The sequence below is a fragment of the Miniopterus natalensis genome, chromosome 1 (assembly GCF_054644295.1).
Source record: "Miniopterus natalensis isolate mMinNat1 chromosome 1, mMinNat1.hap1, whole genome shotgun sequence".
NCBI lineage: Eukaryota > Metazoa > Chordata > Mammalia > Chiroptera > Miniopteridae > Miniopterus > Miniopterus natalensis.
In genome coordinates, this window is record NC_142081.1 from 180745722 (window position 1) to 180765883 (window position 20162).

Here is a 20162-nt window from a genome sequence, read left to right on the forward strand (position 1 = left end):
TGACACCCCCACGCTCCTGCCAGGAGCAGGTAGGAGGGGAATGAAGGATGAGGGCAGCCCAGACAGATTTTTGCAAACACTCACTTCATCACTGCTGTGTCACGTTACCAAAGGGCCATTTTTCCTGGCTGTATAAAAATCTTGTTTACCCATCTATTTTAGACCTTTAGCCTCTCTGAATCCTTCCCCACGCTGGAAGCACAGGTGGCTTCTGTGCTTTTTGCTAAAGCCTTAGTTTTTACATTCCGTCTCCTCTCTCACCTACGTGTAAGTGCCTCCTGTAGAAAACTTCAGGAGCCTCCTATTGTTAGGAGCAAGCCTGGTCCTCTGTCCCCCAAAGGCAGACATGATTAGAAGGTGAACAGAGCCAGGACCTCTCCCAGGGACCCCTCTACATCCAAACTGGAAAAATACAGGAGGGGGCTATTTTACATGATGTGACACCCAGGCGGAAGGACTGACTTCCAGAAAAGCATGATTACCAGATGCCTTAATGATGAAGGTCAAGGCACATACATTACTGGCAGCTACCCCTCCAAGCAGCATAGACTTAACTCCAGGTGACCCATTAATTAATGTACAAGCCATGCTGGCTGCAAGCCGAGAATCCTTTACATATAAAATAGTGAATAGTTAACAAAGGTCCATTTGTTTTCAGGGTTTACCCAGACCTAAAGACATAACAAAATGGGCTTCAGACCAAAAAAGACTCCAGTGTATGAATGGCAGACTTTGGGATTTAAAACTGAGCAACCCACCATCATAAAGCAAAACAAACCCAGTTCAAGTCACTGATGCTAAGTACAGAAATGGTTTTTAAAAATCTACCTTTTCTAATAAAACATTTTGTTTTTAAGAACTGATAGATGGGATGAACTGTGCAAAAAATCCCAGCAGTTTTTTTGCAAAATGAATCACGACACAGGGCTGCCTTGAGTTCCCACTTTCTGCCCACGACTCCAAGAGCCCTGAGCCCTTAGCCGGCAGGACATGAACTCACTTAGTGTAGCCAGGGTCTGTGAGATCCAGGAATTAGAGATACTAGCATCTTTATGTATAATGTATAAGAAATTCCAAGGCCCATCATGACTACAGAACATAGGGAGAAATATGTGCTTTTACTGGTTTCAGCTTTTATTTATGAAGTCATGAGGATGAGCTTCACAGTTCTGGACACTCATTTCCAAAGCAGAGTTTGTCTGCTTGCTGTCAATGCCTCTTACCCACTGATGCAGCCTAAGAAAACATTTTTTTCCTAGAGATTTATTGCCCTGGAGCCCAGAACTATCTGCAGACAGCAGCTTTGGTGCTTGTGGCCAGGAACAGTGACAACTCAGCGCTGGCCCTCCTGTCCAGGCCCCTGCACACCCTGTAATTTGACGCTTGAGCTATTTCTAATCACTGGCAACGCTCCCTCCCTGCCCTGTCAATCTCCACTTCCCACCCAGTTTGAAAAGACAGTAAAGAATCAGGAGTGGGGGAAAGGTGAGTAAGAGGGACGGACTAAGGATTTTCTTTGAATTTCCAGAGTAAGAAAAGTAAAATGCACTGAAATTTTGGGCAAGACAGAAGCCTCCAGCTGGAGACCTTATAGTTTCTGTGACTCTTTTGTTAGTAAACTATGCAGGCAATTTTGGGGCTTTTAGGTATCTTTTTTTTTTTTTTTTAACTATGGTATAAATCCTTCATGAAATATCACTAACATTTTTGTTTAACCAGGAAGATATTTTTGAGTATCTATTTTCCTCAACGCTTTTTCTTTTCAGGGACAGAAAATAAAAATCCACTCGGGGAAGTAGTTATACAAAAGGGGGTTAGTGAAGATTTTAAGAACACAGATTCTTCTAGTAAAGCCAAACGGAGACTTTTTTAAAAGTTCTTCTGGATTGAAGTGAATAAAAATGAAAATCTAGTACTTGGGGGGGGGGGAGGGGCAGAAGACCACTCAATGCCCACTTAGATTAAAAAGCAAATTTTAGGATCCCCAGAAATTGGTATACAAAGCTGCCTAATGTAGTACTCTCTCAATGTTTGGGAACATCAGATGCTCCCTAATTCTAAAACAAATGTAAGAAAGGATGATAAGATTATCAGTCTTTAAGCCATCAAGTGACTGAACACAAATGACACCTTAAAACCACCTGATGTTGTGAGGAACATCAATTTTTTAATAACCTCCACAGTAAATAAAATAAAAAAGAACCTGAATTGTCAAAATTATTGTTTCATTCTACAGCAGGGAAATCACACTGTACAAGAACTGCCAGTGCTCGCAGTGTCTCACTTGGCTCCTGGTATCTAAGAGAATGTGCCTATCTGCCCCATGAAGGCAGCTTTAAAATCTAATTTTTAATTTTTTAAATTGATGTATAATAGACAAGGGGTTTTGAGACTTTGCACGTGAATACCTATTCTACTTAGACAGGGACAATCTTCTTGAAAAAGAAATCAAGAAAAAGGGAGATGGTCTGAAGTGTGAGCCTATGGTTACACAGTGGGGTGCGGAAGTGGAGGTGATGTTTGAAAGGTAAGCGCGGGGACATGTGAGGATGGGAAAGTGAGTCAGCACAGAGGTGTCACCGAGAGCTTGATGGCAGAGAAAACGAAGAGCCGAGGGTAGGGAATAGGAGAAAACAGGAGGAGATGCAAAGAGAATCTAGAAAGAACAGGAGCCCAGGAGGCACTGGTGCAACAGCTCTAAGGAGCGATCGGTGAACAGCACCGCAGGCCAGGGAGGCCGAGGAAGATGATTCGTGAGAGGTGCCTCCCGGTACAAGGTGCCCGGGCTCCTTGGCCGAGCCTTTAAGATGTCAGCTCCAGAGAGAGCCTGATGGTGAGGGAATCAGGTCCAGTCCCACCAGATGAAGGCATGTAGGGAAGCCCAGTGATGACCAGGGTTAAGGTTCTGCAATTCACAAAACCCAACCCTGACTAAACTGAGTGTCAAACAACACCCTGTTCTTACAGAAGACACAGGTAGAAAAATAAGAAGAGTCACCAGGGAGTGACAGCTAATGGTTCTCACCAGGCAGGAGAATGGGGGTTTAGGTGAACATTTCCACCCACTTACCGAAGACTCTGGCCACAAATCCCAGGGGGAACTGGGAGGCGAACACGGTGAGAAACCAGGGGGCGGCGTAGAGGCTGGGGCCAATCTCATGCTCCTCCAGGTGGTTGTACAGGTCTCGGTGGTAATCGTGCAGGAGCCGCGAGAGCTGGTACATCTGGATCTGCAGGGACACAAACGGGTCAGCTCTCACTGTCCGCTGCATGTGCGCAGGGACTCACCTTACTCACAGGACAAAGAGAAGAATTCTTAGAACCTGAAACACTCTGTTTGGCTCAGGATGTCTTTTGATCTCAGCTTCTCATTTATCCAACAAGAGCTCCCTGGGTCCCTATTGTGTGCAAGGCCCCGGCAGGGTGCAGGCCCAGAGCACTGATGCTGGGTCTCCGACCACTTCCTTTCTTTCCACCGACCCCTTGTGTTCTTGGCTGAGAGAATCTAAACTTCCGTCTTGTGGAAACACTTCATAAATTCTCTTGCAAATACACATTCCTAGCAAAACCCAAAGCGAGGGGGATGAGAAATAAAATGCTAAGAGTGAAGTGAGAGCATGTGATGATTCTGTGGAAGGACTTTGTGGTATCTGTTCGGTTAGTACATTCCCTCTGGGCCCCCCACATTATTCAAGAGGCAGGACAAGTGGGATTTCTGTAGGTTTATAACATGAAGTAGATCCTGGGCAAGCTAAAATAAGAAGTGTTTATCTCAAGACGGAGAAAACTTTTCCAACTAAAGTTAACTTCAACGTAAAGGGTTCCCTTTTCGGAGTGTGACAGGGTCCTGGCAGGAAGCCCTGAGTCCAGCAATCCCATGGCTCGAGCCCAGAGAAACGATAACCTAGGGGGGTCAGCTCCCTGCTGAGATGCTACAAGTTGGATAGTGCTGTCCAAACCAGAAAATACTGTCTACAGGGGCCATACAACAGTCCTCTTAAGTACCAGCTGTGGCTGTTTTGCTTTGTATTTAAAAGAATCTAATCACCAAGGCCACAAGCCCCTCAAAAAGAGTTTTGTGTTCAACATTAAATTATGTAAAACTTGAAAATTCCAATCTCTTACATGGCAGGTACATCTAAAGTCTATATTAAAGTGAATAGGAAGAAGGTAGGAGGAGCCTGACAAATGTGTGGAAAGTGTTATGTGGGTCAAAATCTTTTAGTGAGTGGAATGGCCTCCTTTTATGAGATCTACTTCCAGGTGGGTCACATTCACGGGTGGGGGCGAACTGGATGTTTAACCACAATTCCGTGTTCTCAAAGAGTCCTTAACGCTACTGTATCCTTTCCAAGGATACCTTCTGAGGCTCTGAAATCATGGTATGGCTGGTAAATAAACACATAAACACGTGCTCCAGCATTCAGAAATATTCCCCAAGGAGGATCCAGAGCTTTCCCACTTCTAAAGGTACAGAGTCAGCGCTTGGTACTTAAAACACACTGTTGTTTGCCTTTCTTTTAATATGACCTTTCCTCCTGTCACTCGTTCATGCAACAAATACTGACTGGGTGTCTATGTCATCCCAGGCACTGTTCTAGGAACTACAGATGCAGCTCCAAGATGGGCATGATCCCCCCTCCCCTTTCAGGATATATTCTAAGGAAAATCAGAAAATGAACAGGTAAGTGAATAGGTAATTTCAAGCAGTAAGAGTGTGAGGCAAAAGAAATGGGACAGGATATCGTGATACAGTGTGCCTAGGGTGGAGGTGGGGGCACACAGTGGTCAGGAGGAGCTTCTCCTGGCATGTGTGATATTTGAGCTACCCCATGGATGACAAGGGGTAGGGGTCACTAGGGTCCCTGGCACAGGAAGCAGCAAACATGGGAGGTAGGAATTAGACCATCTGAAGATGCTTTGATGAAAAATAAAAGGGAGGGCCCTAGGCTCAGAGAGGCTAGCTGTGTGACTTGGTAAAATTCTGTAACCCCTCTGAGCCTTAGTTTTCCCACCTATAAATTGAGCCAGTTGACAGTGTGTTCCTGAGGGTCAGTGAGGAGATCAGTGCCTATGAAACAGGTGGTGTAATGCCTAGCAGAGAGTAAGTTCTCAGCAAAGATCGCTATTAGTGTTAACTGACGGTGGAAAAGCTCCTTAGTGCAGCATGGGGATGCAGTCAGTAACACTGTAGTAACTGTGTATAGTGCCAGGTGGGCACTGGAAATATGAGGGGGGAAGGCTACTTTGTAAAGTATATAATCATCTACCCACAATGATGTACACCTGAAACTAATACAAAATAATACTGAATATAAACTGTAATTAAAAAATAAAATTAAGGGGAAAAAAAAAGAATGAAAAACCTCCTTAGCTAGACCTAAAAAGGAATCATGAACATTTTGGCTTTTGTCCCCATCAAAGACTTAAGGAAGGATCTACCTGTAAAATAATCATGTCGGGCCGATACTGTTTCCGCAGCCCCCGGTCAAACATCAGGAACTTGAGCATGTGAAACGCCTCCTCCTCTCCCATGTGGAGCAGCAGAACGCCGGCCACAAAGCTGAGGCCCTGGCAGTAGCCCACTTCCTGGTCCAGGAGCGAGTAGGCCTTCAAGATGTTGTAAAGGGACAGCTGCCCCGCGCCCAGCTGGGCCGAGAAGTACGGGTGCGTTGGAAAGGTTCGCCCTGCGAAAACGAGACACATCAGTCATAATTTTAAGAAAGCAAGCCTGTGAATCAGGAATCCATGGGCATCAGGTTACAGCAACAGACCTTTAGAAGCCGGATATCCTAAGTCAGCTCTGTAAACAAGGTCATCTGGTTGTTCTCGGAATAATGTTTGCAACTAACACCTCAGCAAGAATTCATGCTGTTGTATGGTGAGAGAAATGAGAACGACCTTAGGTTCTAGATACCTAGATTTCTATCTAAAGCAAAAAGAAAACGGTGGGTCCTCTAAACAGAGGAGCCGAAGCTGTGGTCCTTCAGGAGCACCCGTCCCAGGATCATCTAGAGACAGCAAAAGGCCCGGCTGGCTACAGACCACCCTCATGGGCTTTTCCCAGGCAGCCTGTTTTGTGCCTACAAATGCTTCGGGCCACACGTGGTATTTCTGTACTTTTAAACCAACGGACTGAGGAGCAGGAGGTGTTTTCTTTTACACAAAACAGTTACCTTCCTTCCGGAAAGAGGTTAAAAAAATAAGTTCTCGACACCCTGATTATTTACACAAAAAGCTGGTATTCAGAAAAGGTTTAAAGACTTCTTTTGTCCAGGTGGCTTTTGTGGCTGATACCTGTCAAGTCCCACCTCACCCCCTCCTTCTGGAATGTGACCGATGGGGAAGTGTGTTTCCAGGGAGCAGAGAAAAAATGCTTGGCCAGGGCCCGGCGTGGACCCAGGTGATTGGTTGGCAGAGGCAGAAGGTGCGTCTGGGCCGCAAGTTAACTGTCAGGCCTAATTATTCGACCGGCGAAAGGAAGACGACACACTCACGTGTTCTGCCTCAGCCTCCTGCGAAAGTGTTTGCCAGCCCCGAGTGGTTTATCTGAACTTGACTTAAGAGGATATCACCAGCCCCCTAACTACCTTCCTGATTTCTTGTCCTGTATTCATTTCTTGCCCGCTCTACCTCTTCTCCCAACGAATGTGCCCAAAACACACCTCGCACGCATCATCCCACTGGGAATAGCAACCAATGGCTCCCCAGTGGAGCTCTGCACACTCGCCTCCTTACCTCCCCTCCCAGCCTCATCCTCTACTCCAGGCTTAACCTAGGAACTGTGACCTGGGCCTCTGGATGCCTCCAGGCTGCCGGCAGGCCTGTGCGTGTGCGTGTGCCAAGTATTAGAGAGTCCAGTTAGGCCTGCCCATCTTCCTAGTCTACAGCAGCATGCACAACTGACCTGTAAGGCGAGCCACATACATCATTTAACATTTTTTAGCGGCCACATGAAAAAGGAACAGGTGAAATTAATTTTAGTAAGACATCCTGTTTAACCCAAGATACACAAAATATTGTCATTTTCAACACATGTCAATATACAAATTACTGAGACATTTTGCATTCTTTTTTTCATACTAAGCCTTTGAAATGCAGTGTATTCTTTACTGACAGCACATGTAGTGTAGACCAGCCATATCCAAGTGCTCAACAGCCTCAGGCAGCTGCCACACTGACAGCATGAGCATGCCGCTCTCTGCAGGTTCTCAGAGGGACTAGGAAACGGGAAGCTCTTCACTCCATCACCTCATCAGCCTCCAAGCAGATGGAGCAATCCCACCTCTGCGTGCCCCTGCCCTGCATGCACCTCCCCCAATCTCTCTTGGTCTCAAATAGGCGCAGGTGGCAGAACACACAGGGCTCTGTGGCATGGAGGAACACCAGGGAAGGTTTAACTAGTTGTGAACTGAATCCTTCAATATTATCATTTCTGTTCACCAGATACCCTCTCATATTGACACCACACCACACAGAAACAAGAGCTCACACAAACTGGCGCTGCTTGTGGAGTGGGCATTCCTCACTTAATAAGGTTCCTAAGAGGATGAGCCTGGCAGCCTGGAAAGTGACTCAACAGTTGTCAGATGTGGGGCAGGGCCTTCATGGGCATGGGGCCTGTGCAGTCACACGGGCTCTGCTCAGAAGGGCCTCGTGCTGGGTTTAATGCTCTATTGTTGCCACCTTGAAATTCTCAATTTAACAACAGGCCCTGCATTTTCATTTTGCAACAGACCCTGCAAATTTGGTAGCAGCTAGAAGGCAAGATGCTTGTCAGTCCATGTGGCCCAGCCAGAGAAGAGAGGGCTGAATAGATGTAGCGGAAACAGGGCTTAACGGATGGGGCAGGTTCCTGAACTCAGGCCTCAAGATTCACCTGCTGAGCCTTGGGAGAAGCTGTTTCCTCCTGCTTGGGTGTGGTCAGCTCTGAGGGAGTGTTATGACACTTAACTATAGGAGGAAAAGCTGTGTTGGTATGCAGTGGGCAGGGCAAGAAAGACGGAAGCAATATGGTGTCCTAGAAGGGATGTGATAAGGAGGCTAAGAAGACCTAGGTTTTAGAACTTTCTGCCACTTGGTAGCTTGTAACAACCTCGCTGGGCCTCCTTCATCACCTCTGAAGTGGAATAACATGTGCCCAAGTTCACACAGGGTTGTATAAAGTTGAGACCCAACAAAGCTAGATGTTTCCCAAACGATAAAACACTGCCTAGTCTATCATTCTTACTCTTCGTAAGAAAAAAACCTTGCAAAAAAGCTGATGAGACTAACATCTAATTTCAGAAAGTAAAGCCAGAGGCAGGAAAACAAAATCCATGAAAACGCAAAGTATGTCCAATCAACAAGCATTCTGTTCTGGCCAGAATTTTAAAAAAATATATATCTTTATTATTTCAGAGAGAGGAAGGGAGAGGGAGAGGAAGCTAGAAACATCAATGATAAGAGAATCCTCACTGGTCAGCTGCCTCCTGCATGCCCCCATCTGGGGATTGAGCCGGCAACCCCGGCATGTGCCCTGACCGGGAATCAAACCTTGATCTCCTGGATCCTGGGTCAGTGCTCAATCGCTGAGCCACGCCTGGCCAGGTTGGATGTCACTTTTGAAGAAACACTGAAATTTGTTTCACTCGGTACTATTCACCTTTATTGGGCCCTGAGTTAGCCATAATGAAGACTAAATAGACACTGTAGACTAAGTGACTGACTTGGCAAATGCCACCTCTTGGTGAGAGGTGAGGGGGAAGCAACAGGCAGCTTGGGGGAACTTCTAAGTGAGGCCTCCCTGAACTGACCCAGGAAAGCCTGGCAGGCAGGGTTCTCTGGAACTACCAGGTCTGGGCCAACATACAGGCTTTGCCAGTTCAAGTGTGGAGAGAAGGCTGGCCCTGGTAGGTCCCTGGATAAAGCCTGGAGAGATGCACAGAGGTTATTCGAGACCTGTACTGTTGGAGACAGAGCTTCTTTTCGGCCCTGGGAGGGTATCTGGAGGACTGGGAGAAAAGCAGAGAGAGGAGCCAGGGCTCCCAGGGAGGTGGCTGCAGCTGGCCTGCGGGGTGGGAGCTGGGCAGGACCGAGAGGACATGAGCGCAACCCAGCCCTGCCCCTGAATGAGAAAAGGCCCAACCTTGGCTCCCACAGACCACGTGCAGACTGGAGGAAAGGCTGCAGGAGGCCACCTGGGTGTGGCCAGGGTAAACAGCTCCCCAAGGAGAGGACCCCCCCAGGCCCCGTGTGAGCTGGCATCTTCCTTCCCGTCTGCAGAGAAGTGATTACATCTGAGCAACAAGAGGCAGAGGCCTGTCCTGGCCATGGAAGAAGGAGCGGAAGGCCAAGACAAGAGGAAGTCTGAAACGAGGGGAGACACCTTCCCTCGTCCTCCCCACATCCCGGGAAGGGGGGGGGAGTAAAGAAGCTGTCTGTACTCCCTCCCTTTCAACCTCTTACTCTGAACTGATTTTTCACTTCATTTCACATGATAGGAACATGATGTCATTTTTTCTGTTACTCATCACATGAGCAAACAGAGCTATTGGCAATTCGCAGAACTGCTGTGCTCGGGGTCAGTGGGCCAAACGGGCACCAGCCCCACTGTCCCCAAGGTGTGATCACAGCCTGTCAGCATCCTCCTTCACCCAGCCAGCCGTTTCCATGGGAACACACAGGCTACTTAGCTCAGAGGGCCAGGGCGCAGCACAGAGCCACAGTGGGGTTAGGCCGCCAGCTGAACTGCGTGACCGTGGTCAGCACTTGATCTCTCTGTGCCTCAGTTTCCTCGTTTCTTATCTCAGGGCTGTTGCGAGGATCACGTGAGATTGAGGTGCTAGTGCAGTGCCTCATCAACATTTCAGGAGACTTACTGAGCATATACAACGTGACAGGCTCTGTCCTAGGAGCTGAGGGAGCAATGGTGAAGCATCCCACGGGAAGACAGGCAATACAAACGCTGTCGCCGCTGCCGCAGCACCCCCAGGACCGTGGCGGGGAAAGCGGGGTGCTCAGCAGTACGGCGGCTGTGTCCCGGGAGCAAGGTACTCCACCTCTCTGCGCTCCAGTTTCCTCAGCTCTAAACGGGGATCGAATAGTATCTACCTGGTTGTGTTGTGAAGATCACAGAAAGTAATTTAAGTAAAGGTCACACAACATTTGGTGTGAGGTAAAGTTAAGTATTAGCTTTAAATAATAATGGTAACTGTAAATGTGGTGAGTGTCATGGGGTGTGGGGAAGACACGGGGTGGGACAGATGACCTAACGGAGGCACCTAATCCAGCCAGAAAGTGGGAGGAGAGGCTACAGCCAGGGCCAGCTTCTTGGAGATGACACTCAAGCTTAGACCAATGGCAACATTTATGAAACTGACCCTTAAACTTTGCTGTGTGGCTGGACAGAAAAGACCCAATACTGCCTGATCCAGCTCCCCTTCAAATTCCTGGGAATGTCCTCCCTCCCTCCTGGCTGCTGCAGGGACCTAAAGAGCCAGGCCACTGCCAGGCCTGAAGCACAGAGGCTCAGGCAAGTCCCAGGCGGCAGCAGCAACAGCCAGGAAGAATATTCCGGAAGTAGGGCCACATGCTCTGAAAGCAGCAGGGCCAGGTTCCAGCAGCCTCCACATGGGGCCCTCAGGGCTCCCGGAGCCCTGCGGCCGGTGGAGATGGAAGCCGCAGTTAGAGGCGGCAGGCAGAGAGGGTGCACGGGTCCCCGCTCCGCCTCCACCCGGTGAGCGGCTGGGGACAAATCAGGAGGCTCTTCCATACATTAAATTACATCCTCATGACACATGCTCTTCACCGTGGCAACGCCACATGTCCAATGCACTGTTCCCATCTTAGCATTTTCAAAACTAGTCAAGAGACAAGGTACCCCCTTTTCCAAAATAAAACTGCCCCAGGCACACACAATCTGCTCTCTACAATTTTTCTAATAAACCCTGTTGGAAAGCAGTAAAGGCTAGGGAGTGGCTCCTGTAATTAAACCAGCCCTTGGTTCTGACACTTATGTCTTCCAGGATGCTCCTTCGGTTGACTATAAAACCTCCTGTCAATATTTGAATTACTGACCTGAACCATGGTCACAGCTGGAGCCCTCATGACTGCCACCCTCACACAGAGCAGAGTTAACAGCTGCCTGGTGAAGGGAGAGAGATTTTTATGTGTACTTGATGAAGGCATTTGTTATTACTCCAGGGCTTTTTTAATTGAAAGGCTCAGTAGCAAATTTCGATTGCTAAACCTAAAGGCAGATCACTAAATAACTTGGACAGTCTCCCCCGATTTTTCAAGTGAGTGAAACTTCCATTTCCACATCGCATCGATCTGCAGACTTACCAAGGTCGATAAGGATGGCATGCTGCTGCGAGGTGAGCTGTTTCAAGAGCTCTTTGTACAGCGTGTCCTTGGGTTGCTGTTTCCCGGGAAGCTGGTGTTTAAGGTGGGATTGCTCTGCGAGGAATTTCCAGATCTCACCTCGGTGATGACGTGGCACACCTTCGGGGACAGGGCCAGGAAGGGGTAGAAAATGCAGAGAAAGACTTTATGCACAGAATACAGCTTAATAATAAAAATGAGTTGTGTTTTATTCCATTGATCTGAATTCTTGTTCTATTATGAATTAGCAGCACAGGAAGCAACCAAAATTTTGTTCTATCTGTTCCTTTCCTTCCTTCCTCCACACCCCCCATTTCTCCCCTCACATCCCCAACACCCTCCCACTTTCCTTTCACCTTTCAAATATATACTCTCTGTTGGGACTATGCTAGAATCTGCCAGGAATAAACTGTGAATGGTCTGAGCCCCTATCTGGTGCCAACTGATAGTGTCCTAGGGAAAGAAGAGGAAGCGTGTAACTCTACCACGCAGAAGAAGGTCATTTCATAAAAGGGGTGTGATCAAAGTGAGGTGCGCTGAGATGAAGGAAATCAAGATTCCACAGAACCTTTCATTTGTGCAAGGACTTACGAGTGGGGGTAAGGAGGAGAGAAAACTCAGAGGAAGGGAACTGTGAGTGTTCTGTCACCTTGGCCCAGGGCACACATGGGGCTGGAGCAGGGGCCCGTCATGCTGGACAGATTTTATTAGAAGCAAAACTGAGCAAGAAACCTGCCCTTCATTTAGTAGCTCTAGGGAACCATGGGATGTTTCTGAGCTGGGGAAGGAAGGGCCTAATCACAGCTGAGATTCCAGGCTATTGATGAGACACCTTTCTGCAGGGTGGGCTGGGGAAGGGGCCTAAGGCCAGATGGCGCACCGTCTGCGCAAACCTGCCGGGGTGAGCAGTCGGCGGAGACCTGAAAACAAGAGAAATCACCCAAGAGACTTGGCCCAGTGATTCAAATATGATTGATTTGAAAACTCAAAGTGATAAAAAAAAAATGTCCACACATAAGAAAAGTTCTCTTAAAGTTAATGATGTTATTTAGGGCAAACCTCATTAGAAAAAGTGACGGTTTTCACGATTCAAAATTCTCTGGTTTTCAAGATTCAAAATTATTTGGTTCATCACCAGTGGGAAATGGGGAGAGAAAGACTACCTAATAAGATGCCAAATCTTTCTCATCTCTGATGGGAGTTCTCTTAAGAGAACCTCCAAATAAGGAAAAGGAACCTGTGAATAAGGAATTGAGCTTCCCCCATCCAGAAAAAAGGTGACCGCTCCCTGCACTTCCCTGCCCCTCAGGGAGCCTCCCCGGGAAGAAGGTTTTTCTAGGTTCCCCACTGGCCACCTCCGAGATAAGTCTGTATTCTGGCAAGAGGGCAGCGGCCGCAGCTACTATTCCTACAAGGTCATGGTGCTGTCCCCATTCTGAGCACTTGGCATCATCCTCACAACCTAAGGGAAATACCACCCTCACGGTAAAGATGAGGAAACAGGCTACCGAGAATAGGTCCCTTGTCCGAGATCACCCAGCTGCTCAGTGGCAGCCCAGGGAGAGGGACTGACATTTTCTACAGATGTCCTCCCTGTCACAACAGTTACACACAGGGCTGCTCACAGGGTACTGGAGAAAAAATATTTTATGTTCTTACCTGGCAATTAATAATAAAATAATAATTTGTCGTTTGAACCAGATAGCAGTCAATCTATTACTTGCTCCATAAGGAAATATTTTGAAATAATTACAGCCATCTCTTGGAAATGCTTAAGTTATAGTAAGTAATTTGGTTTTCCCTTACACAAACCAGTTGTAAAAAAAAAGCCTGTGGGAGAAATATAGAGCCACGCTTAACTGTGACCGTATCCTACACCTTTCTGAATGTTTATCTCAGCCAGTGTTAATCTGATGGCCTAAGGAGTGGGTTGAAAGGTGGCCTCCAAAAAGGTATGTCTGCATCCGAATCCCCAGAACATGTGAATGTTAACTTATTTGGAAAAAGGTCTTCATAGATATAATTAGGATCCCAAAATGAGATCGTCACCCTGGATTATCCAGGTGGGCCCTCTATCTAATGACAGGTGTCTGTAAGAGACACACAGAGGAGGCGGCTATGTGACCACAGAGGCAGAGGCCGGAGTGAAGCAGCTACGAGTCAAGGAATGCTGGCAGCCACCCAAAGCTGGGAGAGGGGAGGTGCAGCCCTGCTGCCACCCTCACTTCAGAATTCCAGCCTCCAGAATGTGAGAGAATAACCTGTGTTGTTTTAGCCACTGATGTTGTGATAATTTGTTATGGCAGCAACGGGAGACTAATACACCTGGATATCTGCTTTTCTACATTATTCTATTGCTTCTCTCCCTCTCTAGTGTTCCTGCTCAGAAATATATCTTAGGGCTGTGTGTGTGTGTGTGTGTGTGTGTATATATATGGTTCGAAGTAGTAAAGGCTAGTATGTGTGTGTGTGTATGTCATATATATATACAGAATATACATGTTATATGTATATATATATGCACACACATACTAGCTTTTACTACTGCAAACCGCATTAGAAATAAATGTGGCCTGAGAAACAGCATGCTAAGTGATTTATAGTGGGGCTTTTCACAAAATAGTTTTTTTCAAACTGGAAAATTTTCCCAAGTTATGAGATGAACAATTTCCTCTTATTACTAAATCAATCCCATTAAACTTATCGGACTTTTTTTTTGGAGGAAAAAAACGCACTGGCTCTGTGTCACTGGGCAGTACCACATATTCTGGTATTTAAGAGAAAGCTTAGACACGTGATTTAAAAACAAAGGCTCATGCAAATTGGAGCCAATGCTTTTGCTAATGACCTGGAATAATCTTTCCATGCTCTGTTTTGCCTCCACTCCTAACCCAAGAGAGAAACCTGCAGGAGTCTACCCAGGACCTGTAGGCAGAGCTCTGGGTGGGCAGGCGGCCACCCTCCACCCAAATGCAAATACTTTTTCATCTGTATGACGTTAAAAGTAATATATGCTCACTATTCAAATACAAAACTCCTGAAAGGGCAAAAAGCATAAAGAAGAAAATGAAAAACTACCCATAACTAGAGTGAATATATAAATCACCATCCAAAGCAGGATGCTTATGAAAGCAAAGGGGAGGAAGGGGATTGACTATCTTACTGGAACAAGCTGTAAAACAGGGCTATGCCAGGCAAGCCAGATGCGTGGTCATCCTGCTTATTACTCAGATATCTGCGAACACATCATGATGTTTTTCTACAGATACACACACAACAGCATGTGAGGCCACGCTGTACTTTTTTCTTTCATTCAGCGACTCATTTTTTGCATCAGTACAAATCCACTGTGTCATTTTCAGGGAGTATGGCATGGGTGTGGTCACATGGCTGGGGATTTGGGTTCTGTTTTCTTTTTTGGCTATTAAGCAATGCCAAATAAGCATTCTTTCCTACTGCAGAACACTGTTGATTGATTAGTATCTAGGTTTCTATATATGGCATTGCTGGGTCAAAGGTAAGCAGAGTCTGCACCTGGCCCATAGTGCCTACTGCTCAGGTAGACTCTTTGCAACCCCATTCCTAGAAAAGCACACTCCTGTTTATAAAGTTCTACTTGACACCTCTTAATCATTAAATAAATGAGATCATTTAAATAAATCATTAAATAAAATAAACCACTTAAACCCAAGCTAAACTTTGAAATGTTTAAAATTCCACAGAACTATTCCTCCTTCTCCCAAACTGACATTCTAATGCTGCTACTCTCAGTTTTAACTTGGAAAGTTCATAAATCCCTTCATTTCCATCACTGAGGGGCCTCTTATACATACAGAGATTGCCTTTTCTTTTCAAGGGCTTGGAAGTGAGTTGGCTTCGACCTAGAAGGCCAAAGGTGTGATTCTGATTTAATCTCATTTTTTATTCTGAGCTACAAGATGGACTGAGGCCATTTGTTTGGAGTTGTTAAATCCTATGCGTTGAAACCAGCTGAATAATTGACAAAGCCCCTTTTACAGTTAGAAATTCAGAGTTCCTGCCACGGAAAGTGATGTGGCAATGTCGGAAATACACGAGGAAATTCCAGGTTAGCCTCAGCTCACCTCAGTATACACACTGTTCACCCATCTATCCTTAACAGACAGGTTCCAGGTGCCTAGAGTATTTAGCCCCCCTTGTAAAAATGCAAGATGGAAACCAATATATCCAGGTGCAGGCTTCTAAGAAAGTCAAACATCTGGAACAGCTGTCACAGGCCCAGGAGATTTACCTTTTATATAAACAAAGACAACTGAAGACCATGATGTAGTCACCAGTGAAAAGGGGAAGGAATGAACTCATTCTTTTCTCTGCTTCCTCTTTTTTTCAAAAGAGTGATCTAGGGCCATGTGGTGCAATGATAAACCTCCAGCAACCACTATGGGTGCAAAGCATGTGAGAACTGGAAGAGAGCTCTGAGGACCTCTTCTTGGTCCATGCCTCTCTAGCAGCCAGGAGGCCAGAGCTCAGAAAGGTGAGGACACCTGCCAGAGATCACAAGGGGCCCATTTGCAACCTGTGTCCTCACCACGTGCCATATTTCTGGTCTCAGAGAGCAGCACTGCTGAGGCACAATCCAACCACAGGCAGCGTCATACGGTGCCTAGAACTAGGGTGTGAGACCAGCACTGCAGCCCTTACGCAACTGCTCTGAGTCCAAGTTTCCTTATTCATGGAAGGGGGGAGAGTCATAACCAGCAGTAACTATGTATTACTAAAACTGATGCTGCCAAAACCCAGATAAAGGTTGGATAATGCCTAATATACTACAGAACAAAACCACTTTGCTCCATTTTCTCTCTCATGAAGGACGCATGTATAACTTCTTCCAATGAACAGCTAATAAAGTCAGGAGAAAACCCTAAGATTTATATATTTTTGCAACTCTTTTTCTAAACACTTGGTTATTCATGACTAGATTGGCCAGAACTCAGGAGCACTGGAATTAGATTAGACTCGAAAAGCTCCCACCCTTGCCAGCACACACTCATATACATTTTAAAAGAAATGGTTGTTTCACTTGAACACCAATAAGCATCAAAGTTAAGCTCTAACATGGCACTTCTCCAATTATCTGTGATGAAGGACCAGTGTTTTCTTTTAGAATTTTCCAATCAGCAAACTGATACTTTTGTAAAATGCAGTAAAAAATGAATTAGTAGAAAAATAAAATGAGGGGAAAAAAGACTGACAAAATAAAACGTCTACTTTTTTAAAAAATGGGATCTGTCAAATTGCTGGGAAAGTTTCTAAATGCTTAGTCTCAAGTTCTGAGTTCATCCTGGGCCAGTAAACAGTTTGGATTGGTATAGAGTCAGCAGGCCACTAAGAAAAAAAAGTAGCAGAACTGCCCACTCTCCAGGGACCTCTCAGTGGAGCAGACACATGCAATGTGCTCCTGGGTACCAGCTCATTTACTCCTCGCAACAACCACTGTCACCATCACATGCTACACATATGGGAAATAGGGCTCAGAGAGGTTAAGTCATTTGCCTAAGATCACACTGCAGATTGGTAGGGCTGGGATCTGAATTTGCAACAACTTGTCTGATGTCTGTGCCCAACACTCTATGTTGTCTGCCAAGAGTACTCAGAGAGAAGCCACACAATTAGTTCTCAGCTTACTATTTAACTCAGAGCATATCATCGTATCTTTGCCTAGTTTATAGGCAACTAAGTCCTTGGGTTGTCCTCTGTCTGCTTCCTGTTTCCTGGGCATTGTAACTGGTTTACTTAAGAGGAATCATGAAAGGTGATGAAAGTCACATCAATTAACTAAGATATTTAGAAACAGATTAATTAAGTGATAAATAGGGGAGAGATGCCCACTAACATTGTACCTAAACTTTTTTTTTTTTTTTTTTTTCAGACTTCTCCCCAACCATCAGTGAGGGGTGAGGTTTGCTGGACTGATTCCCAGTAAGGCTTACCTTGCCCAACAGCGGAATGAATTTTTTCCATGTCAAACTTAATTTTGGATCTTCCTGGCATGCTCAGCATCTTTTCCCACACCATCGTTACTTCTTTAAGGCAAGGCGTGATCTCTTCATAATCAAGCTTCAGGCGCTTGTTCAGCAGGTCGTTTTCAGAAGCTGGAACAGACCATGTGAGAGCACATTACTGAACACTGCGGAGACGTGTCTTCTGTTTCCCAGCGTGGCTGCCTAACAGGAAATGTTATCTAAGCTAAGGGAGGCTCTTCAAGGGTGGTCCTTTCTCATTTAGAGCCAAGCCCCTTTCAAGCAGCTTCTACTGATAGTCCTGTTTCTGCTTCCCGGAGCTGAACAGAATAAATGTGCACTTTTCAGATGACATCTCCTCACATATATGAAGGTAGCAATTACTTCCCACCAACCCTACTCGGTTTAAAGCTGCATTAAGAAGAATTCTACCTAGCCTGGCCGGGCGTGGCTCAGCAGTTGAGCATCGACCCAGGATCCAGGCGATCGGGGTTCAATTCCCAGTCAGGGCACATGCCCGGGTTGCGGGCTCGATCCCCAGTTGGGGGCGTGCAGGAGGCAGCCGATCAGTGACTCATCATTGATGTTTCTATCTCTCTCTCCTTCTCCTTTCCTCCCTCTGAAATCAATAAAGATATATTTTAAAAAGGAGAAGAATTCTACCTAAATTACCGAACCTGGGGGTGAGGGGGCAACATCAACACAGGAAGATTTTAAATTGACAATTCTAAGAAAGATTAAAACTGACAACTTCATTTCCACGTAAAACCACTAAATCCTATTTAGATACAGTGGTGATGCTATCAGCCCCCAAATCCACTCCACACCACATCTGAGATCTAGACTGTGCATTTATTAATAGAGCAGATAGGACATATAGCTAAGTATAAGCCAAAACACAGACTTTCACAGAGCTGGTAAACTCGGCTTTGTGATGATAATAAATACTACATGTCTTAAGTGCTTTATGTTTAGTACCATTTCATCGGAATGTCACTCTGAGGCACTAGAGGCTGAGTAGCTTCACCAAGGTCCCAGAGCAGGAGGCAGAGCGGATCTGGGACCCTCGGCCTCACTGTGCTACAGAGCTTGCCCCTATTAATTACACATTTTTCCTGGGATTAGGCACAGATCAATTATTTTTATTTTTATTTTTTAATCCTCACATGAGGATGTTTTTTCCATTGCTTTTCAGAGAGAATGGAAAGAAAAGAGAGAGGGAGAAGGAGAGGGAGAAAGAAAGAGAGAGAGAGAGACGTTGACATGACAGACAAGCATCCCTGGTTGTCTCCTGCACTTGCACTGACCGGGGCCCAGGATCGAGCCTGCAACCGAGGTACATGCCCTTGGCTGGAATCAAACCTGGGACCCTTCAGTCCTTGGGCCAATGCTCTAACCACTGAGCCAAACTAGGTGCTGATGGAGTAAAATAAAATATTTTCTTTTACCAAGTCAGAAACTGAGCAGATGCTAACTCACTAAATCTGGCTAAAGATACCCTGGTGGTGAGACCTTATGCATCTGATGCATGGGTTCTGTACTTAACTGGTCCAATTACCACCTTCCAGTACAAATACATCAAAAGGTAGCACTGAAAAAGCCTGCAGAGACCCCTGGTCCAGCCTCTCACTCATGGACACAGTCACTGAGGTTCAGAGCCATTAAGGGTCTTGACAAGGTTGCTGACTAGCTGGTGGGCAGCCAAGTGACTCCAGGCCTAGTGCTCTCTTATTTTTTGCAATTTCTCATCTACTATCTCTATTCTTTCCCTTCTTACTTTGAAGAATACATTTTAAAGGTCCTGCCAAACAATTCCCTACATCTGCAGAGTTCAAATTTTTAAAAAATGTCAACTCTAGATTTTTTTTGGCTGTGAGGCAGCACAGTAGATGTCATTAGCATTGAACTAACCCTTGTGGCAAATCGGGTTCAGGATCAGCCTTGCTGAACACAAGTGGCACAAGGCTCTTGGAGCCGACACACATTTCTCTGGCTGTGAACGCTTGCTTGTGAGCATGTCTGTGCACTGAAGAGCCCAGCAAACAACACAAGAAACTGGCTCTGAAGTTACCAGGACAGGAATATCTGGCCAGAAGATTCAGCTGAAAAGGCTTAATCCGCATACTTCACTATCGGCCCCGGCAACATTCTGCTGTTCAGCATCCTGACAACACTGCTGCCTAAAATCAGCTGCCTCCAAAATGCCTGTCATCCAAGGCAGATGGTGCAGGCCTGCAACAAACGTCAAGGCGTCCAGGCAAGCCCTTTAGATATAAGACCAAACTGAAACAATAAATAAGGGTCTACAATCCCTTGTGTGTGAGTTTCTGGGGCTGGGGGAGAAACCAGGACTGCATGAGATCGGGTGTAACTTTGCAAGAATCATCAAAAACATTTATTATCACTTAACATGGACGCGTGCGCTAATTTGGACTCTGGACCAATGTTCAGATCTGATTTATGTCCACTGTGTAAGGCGGGCTGTGGCTGCCCGGCCCCAGCTCTGCGCCGTGAGCCACCTCCACAGATAAAACACACTTCCTGCTGCCCCCACCTGGTGAGAGCTTAGAAAGGAGAGGCTAAGGGGCTGGGAGCCTCAGTAATTAAATGGCCCCTGAGCTTGTAAAGATTTTACAGAAACTGCACCCATTACTTAATTTTTTTACAATCAACATGTAGTATTTGCTTAACCAGGAAAAAAACCTTTTTAAAATATCTTCAATCACAATTCAATGAACATTCCAAATTCGATGTGTCATTATGCAGATGTATTACCTGTGATATTTTAATCTTAAACAA

At 46.0% G+C, this 20162-nt stretch overlaps 1 protein-coding gene across 1 annotated transcript in view; it reads right to left on the reverse strand.

The window, feature by feature from the left end:
• TBC1D1 (TBC1 domain family member 1) overlaps positions 1-20162 on the reverse strand; it is a 107496-nt gene that overhangs the window by 16562 nt on the left and 70772 nt on the right. The window contains exons 13-16 of the mRNA XM_087828340.1: positions 17334-17495; positions 11326-11484; positions 5443-5687; positions 3071-3230 (exon numbers count right to left, since the gene is read on the reverse strand). Of these exons, the coding sequence (XP_087684466.1) occupies positions 3071-3230; positions 5443-5687; positions 11326-11484; positions 17334-17495 (726 nt within the window). The remainder of the gene's footprint in view (positions 1-3070; positions 3231-5442; positions 5688-11325; positions 11485-17333; positions 17496-20162) is intronic.